Raw genomic sequence first — 21888 nt, forward strand, 5'->3', positions numbered from 1 at the left:
GTAACATATAGGGGACTGATCAGTAAAACCACGGAAAATGAGATAATTAACAGTGCAATATTTGCTTCGTATTTGTTCGAATTCAACATGCTTATTTTGTTTCGAGATTATGAAATATACATGTGTACATGTAAATATATTTTTTGTGTTTAGCGTGCTCGATCGGCCCTCACTTGCTGAGTGTTTCCCAAAACACTCACCTCCTTACTTTCCTCCCCAGATACCGAAGAAAAATTAGAAGAGGATGAACAATATGCATTCTGGGGTTGGTGATCAAGTTAAAGTTTTATTAGTAGTTGTTTTCTATTATTTTGTCGCTTCCGCTATTGTCATATTTCCTATTTTGTAAAGACATATTTGATTATGTAAAAGACTGGTTGAAGACTGTTATCTATACTACGTGGCTTGTTGTTTTTCAATTCGAAATGTTAAACAACGCCGATGTCAACTAGGCCCGGTTTCGGGGCGTGACAACTTTCCCATCTGGGGTGAGCTTAGTAAGAACTGCAGCCCACCAATCATCGCTGGCATCTGTAAATAACACCAAATCATCTTCATCTACGGGTATAGCCATTTTCGAGAGTTTCTTACATATCTCCTTTAATTGGTTTACCCCTTTAGTATGTTCATCGGTCCATATAAACCTAGCATCCTTTTTTAATAAAGGACTGAACACCTTCCTGTACATTGCTAGGTTTTTTATGAACATTCCTGCAAAATTAACCACTCCGAGAAAACTTTGGTGTTGTTTTATATCTTTGAGTTTATCTGAAAAATTCTGTACCTTTTCCTCAATATGGGGTTGTAGAATTATTCCAGATTCATAAATTTCAATACCAATAAATTCAATTTTCCTTGTTGCTATGACGGTTTTCTTTTCAAATAAAACAAGTCCTTCTTCTTTGCAAATTTTAGAGAAAATCTCTAAATGTTTAACATGTTCATTTATGTTTTTTGATGCTATAAGAATATCATCAATATAAACAAACATGAAGTTGAAATAATCCTTAAACAGATTATCCATCTTTCTTTGAAATATTTGGGGTGCATTAGCCAATCTCATAAGCATAACTTCCTAAATATAATGTCTTTGTGGTGTAGAGAAGGCTGTGAATTTTTTACTGCCTTCTTCCATCCGAATCTGGTAAAATCCAGATTTACAATCAAATTTTGAGAACGCCCTAGCATTTCGTACACAACTAATTAGGTGTTCTCTACTGGGTATGAAATACCCATCAAACTCCAAGATTTTATTAATTTATTGGTAATTAATAACTAACCTGGGTTTTCCTCTTTTTATCTCACCATGATTTCTGACGAAAAAACCTGGACTACTATATAGTGACACTCCTTCTTTGATTAGACCAAGGTCTAAATGTTCCTTGATAATTATTCTCATATCCCTTTGATCTGTTACGTTCATAGGGATAGACTTATATCTAACAAACTCATATTCTTTGCCTTCCTTTAAAGTAAGGCTGGCTTTGAGTTGATTTCTATCCCACCATGCCAAAGGATGTTCATTATAACTTTCTTTGAGCCTCTTTTTGACATCTTCAAGGGATACCTTGTTCTCCAACTCTATATCCCTATGGGTTAGGGTTACCTTGAGAAGATCCATATCCTCTATTTGGAGTTATTGTTCTCTTGTTATTTTCAACATAGTTTCCCCAAATCTCCTAGAATCTTTCATCTTTGGATGAAAAAGTTGTCCTTTATCACCACGCTGGCAGCGGAACAATATTGGCATTTGTCTATAAAACGCCATCTTGAGTCGTTGAACGATAATCTTATGATCACAAATGGTAGTAAACATAAGGCGTCTTAACTCGTTATATTGTGTGTACTTTTTAAGCATTTGTAAAAAGTTATTTTCTAACAAGATATCGGCTCTTGTATCATGGAAATATATTGGTGGTGTCTTTACCTTGTACCAAGGAGTCTGACCCGTGCCTCCTATAAGGATCTCTGCTTGTTTTATTCCTCTGCAAAGAATTAGAATTCTTTTTGAGAAATCTCGTCCAGCAATTTTTGGCAATTATTCTTCACAATCTGTAGGGAAGACTCCTCTTTTTGCTATACAAATTCCTGCTCCTGAATCAATATAAGCTGCAAAGTATTCAGCTTTACATTGTTCATACAACATCCCAATTGGAATGTATATGGAGAACGAACTTTTTTTCATTTAAAAAGATTACTAAATGGCCCCGCCATTTTTAATAGGTTGTGTTGTAACTTAGTAATTTGATTAAGACTATTTAGCCTTAATCTTTCTAAGGCTTCAGTAGGGGTAGAATATGGTTACTTTTTTCTACTTTCTCAATGCGTTCTAGTAAATCATGCTCATGATTTACTAACTTCAAGAATTGTTTCTTCCTCTGTTTGTGAACAGAGTTTTCAAATCTGGTTAAGGGATTATCCCTTATCCAATTTTCTTGATTGACCATCTCGTAGAATTTTATTGAATTCTCCAAGTTTTATCTTTTGTCATAAACTTTATTCCTCTATCAAAGTGTTTCCATGGTTTATGCTCCTCAAGAAATTCTAGACCAAAAATGAGTTGATCTACTTCTTTTCCTGGAATTCCACATATATGAACTTCCAATTCTCCAATATTTATCATGTTGTAAAACGGTGTTCATATCAATTAGAATTGATACCCGGTGCAGCGAAAGTTTAAAAATTTATTTTATTAATATGGAACGATTCCATATCTGGGTATCAAAACTTTACGATTAAATTGTGTAAGTAAAACAAATAATCACTATTAAATATTTTACCTTGTCAAGCAAATTCTTGATTGTGGACTCCAACAGAATTTAATCTACTCTTCTTATAAATCCCGGGAACCGATGACTATCACGATCTATCTCCGGAATTAGGTCCACGAACGAAAAACAGAAACCCTCTGATTGATTGCACTAGAAATCAATCAGAAGTTTTAAGTAGAGAATAAACAGATATGATCTGTTAATCCGGATTGTAATTTTTTACAAAAATCACAAGACCGAATTTTCTCCGAAAGGGACAGAGAATTCGAAAATCCTCTTGAATAATATAGACTGAAATTTTGAAAATTGCTAGACTGAAAAGCTTGTAATTTTCGAACACTGCAGTCTTATTTTTAGATAATTTCTAGACTAGATTAAGTTATAATTGCATTATCACTCTAACTTCTTAAAGCCCACAATCCATAACTTAAGCCCAACAAGCCAAGCCCGTTGTTCTAGAAATTAATATAAAATTCATCGTGACTCTGATTGATAAACTAATTTTACCAATGTGCACAGAAACCATTTCTGCATCTTTTAAAGTCAAGATAATTTTTCTGAATCCGAATTCAGTGATTTCCAAAAATGTCCATCCCTATGTCATTTTAGGAAATTCCACTCCCTTTAGTTAAGAAGTCCAACTTCTCTTTCATTAAATTTAACTCTTTAAATTTAACTATCTCTACGGGGTTTTAGTAATCCATTACTTGTGTAACCCTAATGGTTCAGGAATACAGCTAGCCGTGGGCTCACAACTCCTTGTGACTCGGAACAATAATTTCCGACTTACCCATCGAATCATGGTAAGAGCGCCTAGCAACATCACCCCATGATTCCCTAGGTATTACTGATAGTGCTTGCAAGAACCAGTAGATTTTGGTTAGCGTACAGTACGGTCCCTTCAACCAAATATCCCGATCGAATCAACAACCATTGGTGCATCGAGAGTCGTTCGAGATTCGATAACTATGCATAACATCTTGGAGATCTATTAGTGACATCGCATGTGTTACTAGGAACACCAAGTAACCTAAAACATATCATGTACTCTGGCCAGATATTCGTCACACTAATATCTCCTCAGATCGCATAGGATATCCACACTCGCAAGTATGTGGTGAATCCTTGACAACAAAGCATCGACTCCTATATGTGTCGTAACTGTACCCAATTTCGACACCTGATGACCCCAATAGAGTCGGTAAACGAGTCAAAGTACAGTACTAGCATATAGAGTCTCAATGATGTTTCAAGTAATAAGGACTAATGGTGTACAACCAAAACCGTGGACTTTTTCCACTCGATAAGTGATAACCACTTGGAAAGTCCGAATAGGATAGTTCGATCATTCATCATATGAATATCCATTTGCATGCTTTGAACATCTCTATGTTTCATACCAATGAAACGTGGTACTCGGCATCGCAAATGCTAGTCTCAATCTCGAGCGATCCTTATCCTTATTTGAGGATGGCTCAATTGACTAGGAACAGTTTAGAATATACAGTGACTATAAGATGTGTTTCATGATAGCCATCCCCATGTGCTACCACATCTTACATACACTATAGTATATTCAAGGTCTTTATCAAAACAACAATAGTATATCATAATATAACAATATGAAGAAAGATAAAGTCAATGTCATTATAAAAGTGTAAATTATATTAAACAAAATATTGTTTTACATAGAGTCATAAAAGCCCTTAGCCACAAGTTGGCTAACCGGGCACCCACTCTTTCAATCTCCCACTTACCCTAAAGCCAACTAGTCATACTACGTAATCACATTGCTTCGCGATGTTTGTCAAACAATGGTACTGGCAAGGGCTTAGTAAGCGGATCAGCGATATTGTCTGTAGAGGCCACTCTCTCGACACTGATGTCTCCTCTTTTCACAATCTCCCGGATGATGTGGTATTTCCTCAGTACGTGTTTGGACTTCTGATGAGACCTTGGCTCCTTTGCCTGAGCAACGACACCCGTGTTGTCACAGTACACCGGGACTGGACCAACAGTTTCAGGAATTACACCCAACTCTTGGATGAATTTCCTTATCCAAACCGCCTCTTTAGCAGCAGCTGATGCTGCAATGTATTCTGCCTCAGTGGTGGAATCCGCTGTGGTGTCCTGCTTGGAACTCTTCCAAGAGACAGCACCGCCATTGAGCACGAATACAAATCCAGAGGTTGATTTCGAGTCATCCACATCACATTGGAAGCTAGAGTCGGTATAGCCTTCCAACTTCAATTCTCTCCCTCCATAAACCATGAATAAATTCTTAGTCCTTCGCAAGTACTTAAGAATATCCTTCACGGCTTTCCAATGCATTTGACAGGGATTGGCTTGGTATCTGCTCGTGACGCTCAGAGCATAGGCCACATCCGGTCTGGTAGATATCATCCCATACATGATACTACCTATGGCTGACGCATATGACACGTGTGTCATCTTCTCTATCTCTTCGTCAGTCTTGGGACACATAGACTTGGATAGAGAAACTCCATGACACATAGGTAGATGTCCTCTCTTGGACTCATCCATAGAAAACCTTTTCAATATGGTGTCGATGTAGGTTGATTGAGTGAGTCCTATCATTCTTTTAGATCTATCTCTATAGATCTGAATTCCTAGAATATAGGATGCCTCACCTAAATCCTTCATCGAGAATCTACCTGATAACCATATCTTTGTTGACTGCAACATCCCTACATCATTCCCCATGATTAGGATGTCATCAACATAAAGTACTAAGAATGTTACCGCATTCTTAACTACTTTCTTGTACACGCATGGTTCCTCCGGATTCTTGATGAAACCAAAATCCTTTATTGTTTCATCAAATTTCTGGTTCCAACTTTTTGATGCTTGTTTGGGACCATAGATTGATCTCTGAAGCTTGCATACCTTATGCTCGCTTCCCATGGATGTGTATCCCTCAAGCTGCGTCATATAGATCTCTTCCTTAATGTTTCCATTAAGAAATGCAGTTTTTACATCCATTTGTCATATCTCATAGTCATACCATGCTGCTATGGCAATAAAGATTCTTATGGACTTGAACATTGCTACTGGTGAAAAAGTTTCATCATAGTCAACTCCTTGTCTTTGAGTATAACCTTTTGCCACCAATCGTGCCTTGTAGGTCAATACCTTTCCATCAGGCCCAAGCTTTCTCTTGTAGATTCATTTGCACCCAATTGGAACAATTCCATCGGGAGGATCTACTAAAGACCAAACTTGGTTAGAATGCATCGAGTCTATTTCCGATTGCATAGCTTCAAGCCATAAATTCGAATCCGCATCAGAAATTGCTTCCTTGAAGTTTCTTGGATTACATCCAATATCGGGTTCACTTTGATCTCCTTCAAGAAGAAGACCATATCTAATAGGAGGCCTAGAAGTCCTCTCGGATCTCCTAGTAATAGGCGTGTCTTGTGATGATTCTTGAGGTGTAGGATCACTATTTTGTATCTCGGGTTCTTCTCGAATTTTTTCGAGTTCCATCATCTTGCCTTTCTTATCCAATAAGAACTCCTTCTCCAAGAAGGTGGCATTCCTTGAAACAAACACTTTTGTTTCAGCAGGATGATAGAAATAATATCCGATTGAATTTTTCGGATACCCTACAAAATAACATAAAGTGGATCGACTATCCAATTTATCTCCCAGTGTCTGCTTCACGTAAGCAGGACATCCCCAAATTCTCAAGTACGAATACTTAGGAGCTTTGCCATTCCATAACTCGTATGGTGTTTTATTTACTGTTTTAGTGTGGAAGTTGTTTAACAACAATACCACCGTTTCAAGCGCGTAGCCCCAAAACGAAGGTGGTAGCTCAGTGAAGCTCATCATGGATCGAACCATGTCCAACAAAGTTCAATTGCGATGCTCCGAAACACCATTAAGCTGAGGTGTCATAGGAGGAGTCCACTGAGAGAGAATCTCATTCTCTTTTAGATAGTCCAAAAACTCGGTACTTAAGTATTCTCCACCTCGATCCGATCGAAGTGCCTTAATACTTTTACCTAGTTTGTTTTCTACTTCAGCCTTGAATTCTTTGAACCTTTCAAATGCTTCAGACTTATATTTCATTAAATATAAATACCCATACCTAGAATGATCATCAGTAAAGGTAATGAAGTAGGTTTTGCCACATTTAGTACCAATCCTAAATGGACCGCAAACATCTGTATGGATCAAATCCAACAGATTTTGACTACGCTCAGGTTTCCCTTTGAAAGGAGATTTATTCATTTTTCCCTTTAGGCAGGACTCACAAGTAGGTAGAGAGTTAATATCAGACATATCAAACATGCCCTCTCCCACTAGCTTGTTCATCCTCCTTGAGGAAATATGACCTAGCCTAGCATGCCAAAGGTTTGCCGGGTTTTGACTATCGTCCTTCCTTTTAATTGTTGTTACCGGTTTATCAACATAATTAATTGGAACGTCTTTTAATTTTAAGCTATATAGATCGTTTTCAAGTTGTCTATTTCCAATCAAACATTCAATCTTGTAAATATTGCAAATCTCATTCACAAAATTGCAAGAAAAACCATCTCTATCAAGCATAGAAATAGATATAATGTTTTTGACCAAATCCGGAACATATAAAAAATCCCTCAAAAATAACTTAAAATTGTTCTGCAAAACTAAATAAATGTCTCCTATGGCTTTAGCTTCGACTCTAGAACCATTCCCGAGCCTTAGCTGGGTCTCACCCATCCTTAGCTTACGACTTCTTGTCATCACCTGCAAATCATTGCAAATGTGAGATCCACATCCGATATCCAATACCCAAGAAGAAGTATTAAGCGAAACATTTATTTCAATGTAAAACATACCCTTTGCAGTTCGCAACTGTTCGAGGTATTCCTTGCAGTTACGTTTCCAATGACCGGGTTTCTTGCAGTAATGACAAACGTTTTCATCTTTTATCCCATTTGAAACCTTGGCCTTTCCCTTCTTATTTGGTACAATCTTCTTGGGCGGGGCAGAACGTTTCTTACCCTTTCCACTTGGTCCTTTCTTAGAGTTAGAAGAGGAGCCAACCAAGAGTACCGGTTTATCCTTCTTTAGTGTGGCTTCATATGTGACAAGCATATTGACCATCTCTTCAAGGGTGACCTCTATCTTGTTCATATTGAAGTTCATCACAAAATCGTCAAACGATGAAGGAAGTGATAGAAGCAACAAGTCCGCGCTAAGTTCATGCTCCAAAGTCAAGTCGAGTGTTACCAACTTTTCAATGAGCCCAATCATGTGCACCCCATGCTCACGGACCGAAGTTCCATCTCACATGCGGCTCTTCATGAGCTCTCTGACGGTGGCATACCTCTCCGACCTTGACTGAGCTCCAAAGAGTTCCTTGAGGTTCTTGTGAATGTCAGCAACATTCACGGCATCCTCGAATCTCCTTTGAAGCTCATCAGACATCGAAGCCTGCATGTAGCATTTAGCCTTGATATCATGGTCCCACCATAAATCAAGTTTGGCCAACTCTTCCGGACTTGTATTAGCCGGGGCTTCCTTCGGAGGCGGCTTCTCTAACACGTAGAAAGATTTTTCCGAAGTAAGAATAATTTTCAACTTACGGAACCATTCCGTATAGTTTGCGTCAGTCAATTTGTTTTGTTCGAGAATTGAAAACAGTGGATTGCGAGAAGTCATTGTAATAATATACTGAAAAGGAAACAGACAATAATCAATGATTGTTTAATTAATTTACTAAGACATAAAATATGGCGAATTTTATTTTTATGAATTACACTCCCACTATTTTAACGATTTCACTACCCTCTAGTGAAAACGGGAAACTGTTTTCCTTAGTGAGAACATGGAGTCTAATTGACAAATCATGATCCCGAATAATATCAGTCAACCATAATTTTCAAAAGGTAGAGCCCAATTACTTCCAAAGTAACCCCCATGTTTTTACCTCATGTCCAATAAGGGCCCAATAATATGACGCCGTTTATTGTGACATGTCAAGATAACCCATCAATATTAAGTTGTGATGGACGGTCGCCATGTGGATCCCCAATAATATGAGCCAATCCCATGGGAGTTCCACCCAACTTACAACATGTGTCGATCCAATGTACAGCTTTCCGACGAACGGACCCCCCCAATAATATGAGCCGAACCGTATCCGCGGGTAGCATCTCATACATTGATCGTTGATGGAAGGTAGGAATATTTAAACAATATTTAAATTCCTTTTTATTAATCTTGATATCAATTTTAAATCATATTTAAAATGAGGGATTTTAATTTTAAAATTTTGTCTCATCATGCAATTTATGTATGCTTGCGGGATTCATACAATGTAGTCTAAACATTCATACATCAATAATATCATATATTATTTAAGGATGATCGATCCCATTAACAAATCGACCCGTGGTTGCCAATCACGAGTCTAAGTCCAATCCTATGTGATATGTAAGTATGCAATGCAATCCTATTACATTGTGCTTCCAATTTACATTTCTTCGGTCTTCATTGTCTGCTGGGCCCACCATTTTTTCAAATCTTTGTCTTCCACTAAGTCTAATAAATTTACAATAAATTTCGATGACAAATATGGGATACATTTTAGGGGTGGGAACGGGCCATAAACCAGGCCCACTTTTATTACATATGACAATCATATTGGGCTATAAACCAAGCCCATTAATAAACACCAACAACAATAAAACAAATATAAATCACCTAACATACACCTAAAATATTGGTCATGACAATCGATCATCCTTTATCCATTAATTAATTCAATAATTAAATAATTGGATAAACATGCAAAGGCATCATAATTTAAAAGATAAAATCATATTTTATCTTATCCATCCATAAGATCATATCTTATCATCAATTGTACCAAAATAATTAATTTTATAAAATTAAATTTAACGGATAAAATTTATAAATTTTCCAAAAATTTAAATTTATCCAAAAATCAATTTTAAAATTTTCGGACTCGAACAATTCGATCCGATGCCTCGTGAACCAATCAAAAACAATTTTTGATCGGATCAAAAACTAGAATTTCAAAAAATTAAAAATTTTAATTAAAAATTAAAAAATAATTTTTCCGGGCTGCCCGGGACCCAAAAAGGGCCCGGGCTGGGCAGCCCGTCGCTGCCCCTTGGGCAGCGACGCTCGCTGCCCGATTTGCCCATTAAAATTTAATTTTAAATTTTCGTTTTGTTTCAAAAACCGAGGCTTAAAAATTTTGTACAATCGATTAATTTAATCGTTTGATCTGAGCAACCTGGCTTTGATACCACTGTTGAAAAACGGTGTTCAGATCAATTAGAATTGATACCCGGTGCAGCGGAAGTTTAAAAATTTATTTTATTAATATGGAACGATTCCATATCTGGGTATCAAAATTTTACGATTAAATTGTGTAAGTAAAACAAATAATCACTATTAAATATTTTACCTTGTCAAGCAAAGGCTTGATTGTGGACTCCAACAGAATTTAATCTGCTCTTCTTATAAATCCCGGGAACCGATGACTATCACGATCTATCTCCGGAATTAGGTCCACGAACGAAAAACAGAAACCCTCTAATTGATTGCACTAGAAATCAATCAGAAGTTTTACGTAGAGAATAAACAGATATGATCTGTTAATCCGGATTGTAATTTTTTACAAAAATCACAAGACCGAATTTTCTCCGAAAGGGACAGAGAATTCGAAAATCCTCTTGAATAATATAGACTGAAATTTCGAAAATTTCTAGACTGAAAAGCTTGTAATTTTCGAACACCGCAGTCTTATTTTTAGATAATTTTTAGACTAGATTAAGTTATAATTGCATTATGACTCTAACTCCTTAAAGCTCACAATCCATAACTTAAGCCCAACAAGCCAAGCCCGTTGTTCTAGAAATTAATATAAAATTCATCGTGACTCTGATTGATAAACTAATTTTACCAATGTGCACATAAACCATTTCTGCATCTTTTAAAGTCAAGATAATTTTTCTGAATCCGAATTCAGTGATTTCCAAAAATGTCCATCCCTATGTCATTTTAGGAAATTTCACTCCCTTTAGTTAAGAAGTCCAACTTCTCTTTTATTAAATTTAACTCTTTAAATTTAACTATCTCTACGGGGTTTTAGTAATCCATTACTTGTGTAACCCTCAATGGTTCAGGAATACAGCTAGCCGTGAGCTCATAACTCCTTGTGACTCGGAACAACAATTTCCGACTTACCCATCGAATCATGGTAAGAGCGCCTAGCAACATCGCCCCATGATTCCCTAGGTATTACTGATAGTGCCTGCAAGAACCAGTAGATTTTGGTTAGCGTACAGTACGGTCCCTTCAACCAAATATCCCGATCGAATCAACAACCATTGGTGCATCGAGAGTCGTTCGAGATTCGATAACTATGCATAACATCTTGGAGATCTATTAGTGACATCGCATGTGTTACTAGGAACACCAAGTAACCTAAAACACATCATGTACTCTGGCAAGAGATTCGTCACACTAATATCTCCTCAGATCGCATAGGATATCCACACTCGCAAGTATGTGGTGAATCTTTGACAACAAAGCATCGACTCCTATATGTGTCGTAACTGTACCCAATCCCGACACCTGATGACCCCAATAGAGTCGGTAAACGAGTCAAAGTACAGTACTAGCATATAGAGTCTCAATGATGTTTCAAGTAATAAGGACTAATGGTGTACAACCAAAACCGCGGACTTTATCCACTCGATAAGTGATAACCACTTGGAAAGTCCGAATAGGATAGTTCGATCATTCATCATATGAATATCCATTTGCATGCTTTGAACATCTCTATGTTCCATACCAATGAAACGTGGTACTCGGCATCGCAAATGCTAGTCTCAATCTCGAGCGATCCTTATCCTTATTTGCGGACGGCTCAATTGACTAGGAACAGTTTAGAATATACAGTGACTATAAGATGTATTTCATGATAGTCATCCCCATGTGCTACCACATCTTACATACACTATAGTATATTCAAGGTCTTTATCAAAACAACAATAGTATATCATAATATAACAATATGAAGAAAGATAAAGTCAATGCCATTATAAAAGTGTAAATTATATTAAACAAAAGATTATTTTACATAGAGTCATAAAAGCCCTTAGCCACAAGTTGGCTAACCGAGCACCCACTCTTTCATATCACTCCTTGGTAAGTCCCTTTTTCTTGTTGTTCTAAATAGTAAACCGAGTTACAAGGAAATTGGTTCCGATGACTTGTATTTCGAATACTATTTTTACTTTTTTTCCATCCTTCTGGAGATCTAAGTTTTTCTAGTATAGAAAACTCTTTTTCTTATGGTGGAATTTCCTGAATCGGAGATTTTTCCCATCTACGAATTGTCATTCGATTTTTCTGAAAGGATAACCTTCTGGGTTCTATTTTATGTTCTCTATATAGAACCGGTTGGTCTTGAATTTGAATGTATGTTTCTTGAATTAAGGGAAACTTGATTCTTTCTGGGTAGATTGCTTGAGCAACCTTTTCAAAAATATCTGAAATTTTAATAAACTCATTTCTAATAAATAATTCTAAATGGTAAGTATTAGAAAGAGCATATGAAATTTTATATGTAATAGAATATGGTCTATTACCTTCTTTCATCAATCTTTTTTCCTTGAAATTTTAATGCAATGTCAAGGCACGACTAAAATCTATGTCGGCTAAATTGTTGGATATTCTTGGGTAGATAACTCCTACAATTTTTTCTGCACATAAATTTCCTGAGATAGTTCCCAGAATACCATCTTGTATATTCCCCATTCTTTTATCGCATACTACGATATCTATGGGCGAATTTATTCCTTCTTTAAAAGTGGCTTTGATCATTATTTGGATTGCTCCAATATGAATCCAAGACATCGTCTTTGCTACTTCACTTTTCAGTTTTTGCAATTCTTCTCTTATTTCTTCAAAAGGAATTAATTGCATTTCAATCTGATCACTAGTTAATTCCATAGGGATTGTAATTTCCCTTCTGGATACCTTGTAAATCAGATTGTTTCTTCTTTTTCTAAGGCCCAGGTTTCCTAACACTCTTTCCACTTGTCCTGCTGAAAATCCTTGATATTTTTGTAGAGTAGGATTTTCTCTCATAATTCTCTGGATCATATTATGAGATATAGTAGTTTGACTAAAAAAACCCAGCCAAACTCTCATGTGTTTCTTGTCGAAACACTTCCTCTTTACTCTGATTCTGATTCTGATTCTGATTCATCCTCAGTTTCTTCTAATATTTCTTCCTCGTATATACTTTCATCTGAGGGTATATCCTCAAACTGATATACTTGGATTAGATCTTGAAAGAAGACCGCATCATCCATGTCTGGTGTTGCTTCAAAGAGTTTGACTCTTTTCTTCTCATTTTCTAGACAATTTGTTGAGATATGTCCTCTTGCTCCACATGTCCAGCAGTTACAATCCTTAAAACTTTCACTTGCTCTTGTATGAGTTCTTCTGAAAGTTCTTTTGGATGGTATTCTTCCCTTGTTTTGAGATGAACTCATTGCTGGGGATGTTCTTGCAGGTCCGCTTCTATTTCCTGATCTATAAGATCTGGCCTTTTGTTTGGACCAAACTGTTTTTGGTTTCCAAGAACTCCACATTCGTTTGTTATAGGGATTATTTTTGAATTTCTTTATTTTAAATCTCTGTGATCTGTTCCCAATGATTGTTGGGAGATCATTTTCTTTACAACATAAAGGAGTACGTTTATTTATACCCCTTATCTTCTTGTAGTTTTTTTGTAATACTGTCATGTGACACCATTCTGCCAATTTTCCTTTTAGAAAAGAGGCGCGTCTTGCCAATGTGTCTGGATTACCCGGAACGTATTCTTTTATCAACATTTCTCTCCAGGGACTTGACATTTTTGCAAAGAATAGCTGAATAGCTACGTTTTCCTCGACTCCTGAATTCCATCTATATTTGGTGAATAACATAATATATTCATCAACTAGACAGATGTCGTGCAACTCGAGACTATACAGACTTGAGTATATCTTCTCTTTTTCTCTGTATCTTGATTATTGAAATAGTCTACCTTATAAATTGTGCTTTAAATAGAGTAGTCATTCTTCCTCCAATCTCGCTTAGGTATTCTCCTCCTAAGACTGATTCTTTGGTTTCTGGCATGGTCATTTCCCAAGCTATCTTGATCGATCTCATTAGACTCATTTCTAGGAGTTTAATGAATCATTCTTTATTGAGATCTAATGTTCCTGCTGCAATTCTCATAGCTGACGTCCAATCGTCTATGAGATCTTCCCTGTTTTTAAAGTCCAGAACATCAAGGTTTAACATAACCCCATAAGGATGTATCGGATCTAAAACAGTTTTTCCGTAAGGAGTTTGATGTATTGGTATCTTACTCCTTCTTGTCCTGGTTCCCGCTGGATGTGAATTTTCCCCAATCTGGAACTCACTATATGGTTTTTCTGTTTTAACCACATATCTTGGAGGATTTCCAATGGGTTGCTCACCCTCAGGAAAATTTATTTTTAGATCTACTACTTTGAGATTTGCAAATGAATCTGCAAGATCTTGTAGATCCTCGAGATTTAATCTTTCTAAAGTAGTCATCAGATAGTATTTTTCTCTGATACTGCTTTTATAAAATTAATCATCATTTCTTCACCAGTTAAAGTTTTTTGTACCATTTGGTTTTACCTTTTTGATGTAGCAAAGACTCAGTACCAAACGAGAGTGGTAACCTTCCTCCTGTATTTCCTTTTCTAGAACCAGAGTGTGTTCTAGATTTATGATTTTTGTTTGCAGATCCTTTAGAGTTCCAAGAATTTCTTCTTGTTTTCCAAGGATTTCTTCAATCTGCCGAGGTATTTCATACAGCTGATTGCTGTAATATTGTACCGTCTTTTGAATTTCTCTAAGATCTCCGGAGAGTTTAGAGGAATCTGGTGTAATTTCTAAAAATTGAGAATTATAAATCATATTTCTTAATCTCTTCAGAGCGTATAAAAAGACCCAAGTCTTTTTAACTTCTATTGTAGAGAATCTATTTTAAATAGATTCACTTGTTTATGAGATTTCATGTAAGTAAAGTCCTTCTGGTTCAAACTCTTGTTTGAATCCATGGTTTGTTGAAAATCTCTTCCTCATCAAAGAAAAATATGATTTAATGAATAATAAAAGTCTGAATAAAATTACCTAGGTTTTGATACCATTTTTTGAGCCTAAGGAAAGAATTAAAATGTCATTTTAATTTAAGTGTATTATAGGAAATTTTTAGTTTGAATGACATATCAGGAAACATTTTTGTAAAAAAGGAACATAATTAGGAACGAATAAAGTGTTAGTATATTTTTGGAAAACGATGAAAACTTTAGGAACATAATTCATTATTATTCCCTTCCTGGAACCGTTTCTGATGAATTTGATACCTAAAAGTTCTAGATATTAGTTAGAATAAATTTATAAGCTACTAAGGGATATATAAAATATATGTGTATATAGATATATAAATTTATAATTGAAATTCTTTTTACAAACGTAATCATTTGGTATATACTAGCATTTTAATTTCGTGTCATGATCCAAAAAGGAAATCACTAAACGTACCAAAGTTTAATTAGTAAAATTTGAGTTGCATAGCGTTATCAACAACCGGTGGGTAAAACTCAAAAAAAAAAAAAAAAAAAAAAAAAAAAAAAAAAAGAAAAAAAAATGAAATCCTTTGGGTTTCCCTGATCTCCAACTCACTCGGTTATTTAAATTTTCATACATTTATTAATTTACGCCAAAATGTAAGAGATGAAATTTAAGAGTTGGATTTAAGAATTTTAGTGAAAGTATATATTTATATTTTGAAGTCATTTTATTAAACATTCACAATAATATTATTTTTATTTTTATTTTTTTACAAGAAAACTCGTAATTCTCATTAACTAAATAATGTCATACATATTATAAATTCTCTAACCAAATTGGAAATTTTTTCTTTTTTCAAACAAGCGGGGAAGGGAAAAAAGAAGAAGAATATTATAAGTTGAAGCATCCTTTTCTAAGTTGAACAACGTGGGATCACACGAATCATTTGTATGAGCAGATCAGCCATGTTCGTAGCAACTTTCTAATATAATTATCATTATATATTATTCCAACGTGTCTATTTGTTCTTTCGCTAACTATTTCTGCGGGTTGTAGATTTTTTTTCAAACCATTAAGAAAATATATTTTAATCTAGGTTTGAACACACTTTTCTCGTTTTGAAGTATCTTGAAGTGTTAATTAAGAAAGATTACGGTAGTGTTTGAGATTAATTTTAAGAAGCATATTAAGAAAAAACTAAAAAAGTGTTTCCTATAAGGCAAACACTTATATGCAACCGTTGCACGGGTAGTTTTCGTGTGACGGATCTTTGACCCGGATCCATCTACGTAATCGGACCCCCAGATTCTAATCCAATTTCTTAAGTTTATCGATCGCTCTGCTTACAAAAAGTGAGCGGCCAAATTCCAGCCATGCGTTCGATTTCACTCGCACACAAAATTGAAAAGAGAAACTCAATTTCTGCGTTCTATTTCAACAAATAATTTCACTCCCGCCGGCCGGCGGATGCAGGGCGCCGGATTTCAAGCATTGCAGGTCATCATTCGACGCCAAGTCTTTACTTTGGCCCTCCAGAGTAAGCTTTCTATACTTCTTTCACAAATGTCCGTTGCCCATGCCCTATCGACTGGATATCTCGTTCATTGATGTATTTATGGTATTTTCGGTCTGATATTCAGTAGCTGAAGAGATTAATAATTGTTTGGTTATTATATGTTCTCGTGTTTTTTTAACAATTTAAGTGAGGCGGACGATTTTCTTTGTACCGGATGCAGCGGCATGCCGGAATTGAATTTTCTGTGGATACTAGCGAAACAATATTACTCTTGCTTGCAAGGACTTACTTTCTTGATCTGGAAAAACTCGTGCGCAAATGTTTGAAGTGTAAATTGAATTGTGAAAAGTGGTGCCGCTTTTTTGTTTTCCTTTTATCGATTTGAAGAGTGGAGAATTGAAATATGTTTTTGATTAAAAGAGAAGCCGAGTGTATTACCACTATTTCACTGATTTATAACTATTTCTTTAATTTGTTTTCACATTGCTTTCATGCCCTTGTTTTTAATTTATTTCTTTTTTTTATTTCTTTTGATTCCTACATATTTGTATGCCTCATAGAAAGGATTGACAAATCATAAGCCTAGATAGGGAATGCTAATAATTGATAGCCGACTGTGTCAATGCTATCATCCCAATGTGTACATCTTAGTCTTCTTTATGTTGGTTGATGAAGAAAGGAAATTTTTTGACTTCTAATCCTCGTGCCTTTATTTACATCTGACGGCGATCCACCAAGAGTTTGAGGCGAGGCAGCGGGTGGGGCTGCTGCTCGAGATGTTTTCAAGGATCCAGACCTTGATCAGTTTATGGTATTCATCCTTGCTTTATTTATAATATCGTGTGAACTTAGTTTTCCTAGCTAATCTCTTTCTTATTACTAAAATATTTTGAATTTAGGTTTAATGGGTCATTATTTTATTTTCATACATATTGTTTCATTGGATCTGACATTATGAAATAAAGTAGTATTTTTTGTGTTGCAATACAGGAACTCTTGAAATACGCAACCTTCTTAGCTTCTTAACTGTTTCAGATTTTTCTACAGATTCTTCAAGCTAGTGTTTGCTGCTGCTTGAGTTTGAGGACTTATCATAAGGCATTTGTGCTTTAGCACACAGAATAGGTGACTTGCATGCACTAGTATTTAGTTGCTTGTTAAAAAGTTAACAAGCAAACGATCAAATATTTAGTATTTGAACTGATTGATTGTTTATTTGGCATTAGAAAGGGCTAGATCTTCTCATTGGCTGTCATACTTTTTTTTGTTTGTTGTTGGATAATTAAAATCAGATATGGATAATGAAGCTGAAACTCATATTCAGAAAGGTAAATTTTTTCATTTTAACGAACTCTTTAACTTTTGAAGTACAAATGTTTTTGTTCATATAAAAAATGTATTACTTTCATTTGTTACATACAAAATGATTAATTTTTCCAGAACTTCATTTCATATTAGTTTTCACACACATTGCACAAAAAGTTTTACCTTTTATATTATATTTTTTACATTGTAGGTCAAAATTTTACTTCTATTGTCGTCGTTCTTAGCGATGAAGATGATACAGTCATAAACCAAGGTAAGGTTGACATAACTTATGAATTGTATATATATAGATGCTTAAAAAATGTATATATATGAATGCTCAATATGCTTGAATAGTCGAGAGAATTCCAAGATAATATGTTTTGGAACCCAAATAATGATTAATGTATATGTTAGTAATTTGAACAAGTGGTAATCAAGCTGTGAATTTTTAGGCAACATAGATGCCCTTATTTTGTCTAACTAACACAAATATATATTTTGAATTATCATCTTTGAATTTCTTGTAAAACTGCTCTGATTTTAATTTTGAAAAAAAAACCTCCCGCATTTTCAAAAATCTGAGTTTTTGCATCCAAAAATCTGAGTTTTTTGTACAAAGTACTAAGAGTTGGATAATATGCGGTGAGAGGAACTAGTTAACTTAGTCTTTATGTTGATTTCAACAAATATATAGATAGTAGGTAGTTGGTTTCATCAACATAAAAATCTGAAACAGTAAATGATACAAAAGATTTTCATTTTAGTTGTTTCTTGTAATAATATTTGACATATCTCCTGAATTTATTATAGATGAAGAAGTTGATCTGGCAGCTAATAGTGAACAAAATATGGTACCATCTAGTGAAGGTAACATTTATAAAACTAATGAGAAATATTTGGTTTTGTTGAAAACGTATTTTTTTTTATTTATGCTAGATATATTTTTTGAAATGATTACAGTTGACAACATATGTTCTGTTGACATAACCGGATCTCTGATTGGTTTGACGAGAAAAACAATTGATGATATGTATCAATTGTACTCTAACCATGCAAGGGCTATTGGTTTTAGTGTTCGCAAGTCAACTAGTAGGTACTCTAGCTATCCAGATGTTGTGGTAGAGAAATATTTTGTCTGTTCTTGTTCTGGATCGAAGAAAATAGAAACTTTAAATCCAGACTCAATTGGTGGATCAGTGGTAAAGAGAGGACAAAGATCTTGTTTGACACGAACAGAATGTAAAGCTTCATTGAGGGTTAAATTGAATGGCGTAGGCCTTTATGAAGTTGTGTCGCATGTGAATATACATAATCATGCATTAACTAGGAAAGAGTGGAGTCACCATCATCGTTCAGAGAGGAGAATTTCAAATGCGAAGGGTAAAGCAATTGAAGATATGCTGTCTTCTGGGATGAGAGCTACTGATTCTTATCGTTATATGGTACATGAAGTTGGGGGAGAGGAAAATGTTGGTCATACTTTGACGGATCACTTGAATTTTGTTAACCGTTGGAAAATGAATGCAATAGAAGGAGGGGATGCACAGAAAGTAATTGAAATGTTACAGCAAGAAGATGCTGAACAGAAAGACTTTTTTTCAGAGTTAAATTAGATGATGATGGGAGATTGTGTAATCTATTTTGGAGGGACTCGATGATGAAGGAGGATTATGACATATTTGGTGATATCATGGTTTTTGACACAACTTATCGCACTAATAAGTACAATTTGATTTGTGCTCCTTTTGTGGGTGTCAATCATCATTGGAAAAATGTGATGTTTGGTTGTGCATTTTTAGCTGACGAGAAGGTTGAATCATTCCAATGGCTCTTTGAAGTTTTTAAGAAATCGATGGCAGGGAAATGCCCTGTCAGTTTGTTCACTGATCAAGATCAAGCAATTTCAAATGCAATAGAAAAGGTATACAAATTTTGAAATATATATATAATTGTTGAAGTGTATTTTTTTTCAATTTTCTTGTTTTCCAAGTATTCACTTTATAGATAACGACTTATGTTAATTTAATAAGTATTTCTTATTTTGATGTAGGTTTTCCCGGAAACAAGACATAGGCTATGCCTTTGGCACCTTTATCAAAATGCTGTCAGTAGGTTTGCAAAGTTGAAAAGTGAAAATTCTTTTAAAGATGCTTTTAAGAAATGCTTGTCAGGTTGTGTTGATGAAACTGAATTTGAAAGCTGTTGGAGATCTATGATTTCAGAGTATAAACTAGAGAATCATCCTTGGTTTAATCGTTTGTATGGATTAAAGGAAAAATGGTGTACTGGATTGAGCAAGGATTTTTTCTCTGCTGGAATTCTATCTTCCCAAAGAAGTGAAAGCACTAACCATGCCATTGGGTTCAGTGCAAAGAAAAACACAAGCTTGACTGAATTTTATGGTATTTTCAAGGAAACGTTAAAGCACTGGAGAAGCAAAGAACAAAAAGATGAATTCCAATGTTCAAGATCAATGCCTGAATCAGCCCTACCATTGACTGGGATTTTGAAGCATGCTTCTGAGGTATACACATTGACAATTTTTAGATATTTTGAGGCTGAATTTTTTAAATCAATCTCGAGTTCTTCTATTATTGTTCTACTTGAAGACAGAATGATGGTTTATGATGTTTCATCATACGACAATGCCGGGTTGTCTCATCGTGTCATATTTGATTGTTTTAGTAATCTAATCACGTGCTCTTGCAAGAAGTTCGAAGAGTGTGGCTTTTTGTGCTATCATTGCTTAAGGGTCCTTCATATAAATTCGATATTTACCATACCAGAGTATTATATTAAGAAAAGATGGACAAAGTTTGCTAAATCAGAAATTTGGGACAAGTTCAGTAGTACAACTGGGAGGTTAGAGAAGGTTGATGATTGCTTCCTTTGGCGTCATGAAATGACACGCAAGTTTTATAATTTGGTGTTGCAATGTCAAGAAAATGAGGAGGCATGGATGATTGTTGAAGAAGGATATAATAGAGATTCACAAGCTGTTAATACGTTGATTACTACATTGACTTCTACAGAGCAATCAGATACTTCCATTTATTTAAATTCTTCTCATATTGTTCAAGATCCTACTCGTTCTGTTACAAAAGGAAGAAGTCAAAGGATAAAAGGACACTTTCAGAAAAACAAGAAGAAGAAAACTGTTGCATCAAATTCAATTACAGCAAAGGAATTTGGTTCCAAGACTCCAAATATTCGTTTATTATAGTGAGATTTTTATTTTTTATTTACTTTCATAGATATTATGAATTTTTTTTTTGGATTGTGAATGTTAATTTTTCTTTATCAATATTGCAGGGAGTATGAGAAGTTCTTGAGATTTGTCAACTAAGAGGTGATTATTCCATTGATTTTTGCATGTGGACTCTTTATATTCTGCTTTCTTTTGTCTAATGTTACAACACCTTTGGATGTTCTTGTAGTTGAAATGTCTTCTCTGGTTTTATCTTTATGTTTACAATAAATTGATATGATGCTTAAAATTTGGATCTTGTGCAAAAATTCAAATTTTTGATGTGTTCACCTTTAACTGGTGGTTCAACCCCCTGTTCTCTCAAAACCTGACTGCTCTCCATTACCAGATTTTTGAGGTTGATCAGCCTGCTCTTTGATATATAGCTCTGCTTCCCTTACATTGTAAGATATCGGTTTGTTAGAACCCAAATGATGGTTCAATTAAGAAAATTAATAGTTATATTTTTTGAATATTGAACTCTCATCTCTTCATGCATCTCATTTTTGTACATGAACTATAATTGGGTGCTTGGTGACTCTACCACTACATTCTTTGTATTTGCTTTTCACTATTTATTTCTTACAAGTTTCAGCACAAGAAACGCGCTAGTAAGAGTCCAAAAGTATGCAGTCCAAACAAGAGCCCCCATCAAGAGTCATAGCAGTACAAGCTAATATAATTGGTTCCAGAAGTGCAGCTAAATTGATACAGTGTATTCATTGGAGAACTAAATAGATAGATTATGTCAACTGATATATCATGTGGCAAATTGGAGTCTTCTTTCGAGTTTTTGCTAATGAGATCGTTTTAGCATTTAGTTAGACTGGATGAAGAAAGAAATATATTAAATCCCTTGACATATATTTTTGGCTATTTTCCGTGATTTTAAG

General features: G+C 35.1%; 2 protein-coding genes across 2 annotated transcripts; both read left to right on the forward strand.

Annotated features, from left to right (window-relative positions):
• The first annotated feature begins 17700 nt into the window (after nt 1-17700).
• Nucleotides 17701-19361, forward strand: LOC140873436 (protein FAR1-RELATED SEQUENCE 5-like). Its single transcript, XM_073276543.1, has 4 exons — nt 17701-17768; nt 17957-18019; nt 18559-18615; nt 18709-19361. The coding sequence occupies exons 1-4, from the start codon at nt 17735-17737 to the stop codon at nt 19359-19361; spliced, it is 807 nt and encodes a 268-aa protein (XP_073132644.1). The 5' UTR covers nt 17701-17734.
• A 44-nt stretch (nt 19362-19405) lies between these two features.
• LOC140873437 (protein FAR1-RELATED SEQUENCE 5-like) lies at nt 19406-20971 on the forward strand. Its single transcript, XM_073276544.1, has 2 exons — nt 19406-19669; nt 19799-20971. Exons 1-2 carry the CDS (start codon nt 19406-19408, stop codon nt 20969-20971), a joined length of 1437 nt encoding a protein of 478 aa, XP_073132645.1.
• Nucleotides 20972-21888: the final 917 nt, after the last annotated feature.

This window comes from Henckelia pumila, unplaced genomic scaffold (genome assembly GCF_033568475.1).
Source record: "Henckelia pumila isolate YLH828 unplaced genomic scaffold, ASM3356847v2 CTG_550, whole genome shotgun sequence".
NCBI lineage: Eukaryota > Viridiplantae > Streptophyta > Magnoliopsida > Lamiales > Gesneriaceae > Henckelia > Henckelia pumila.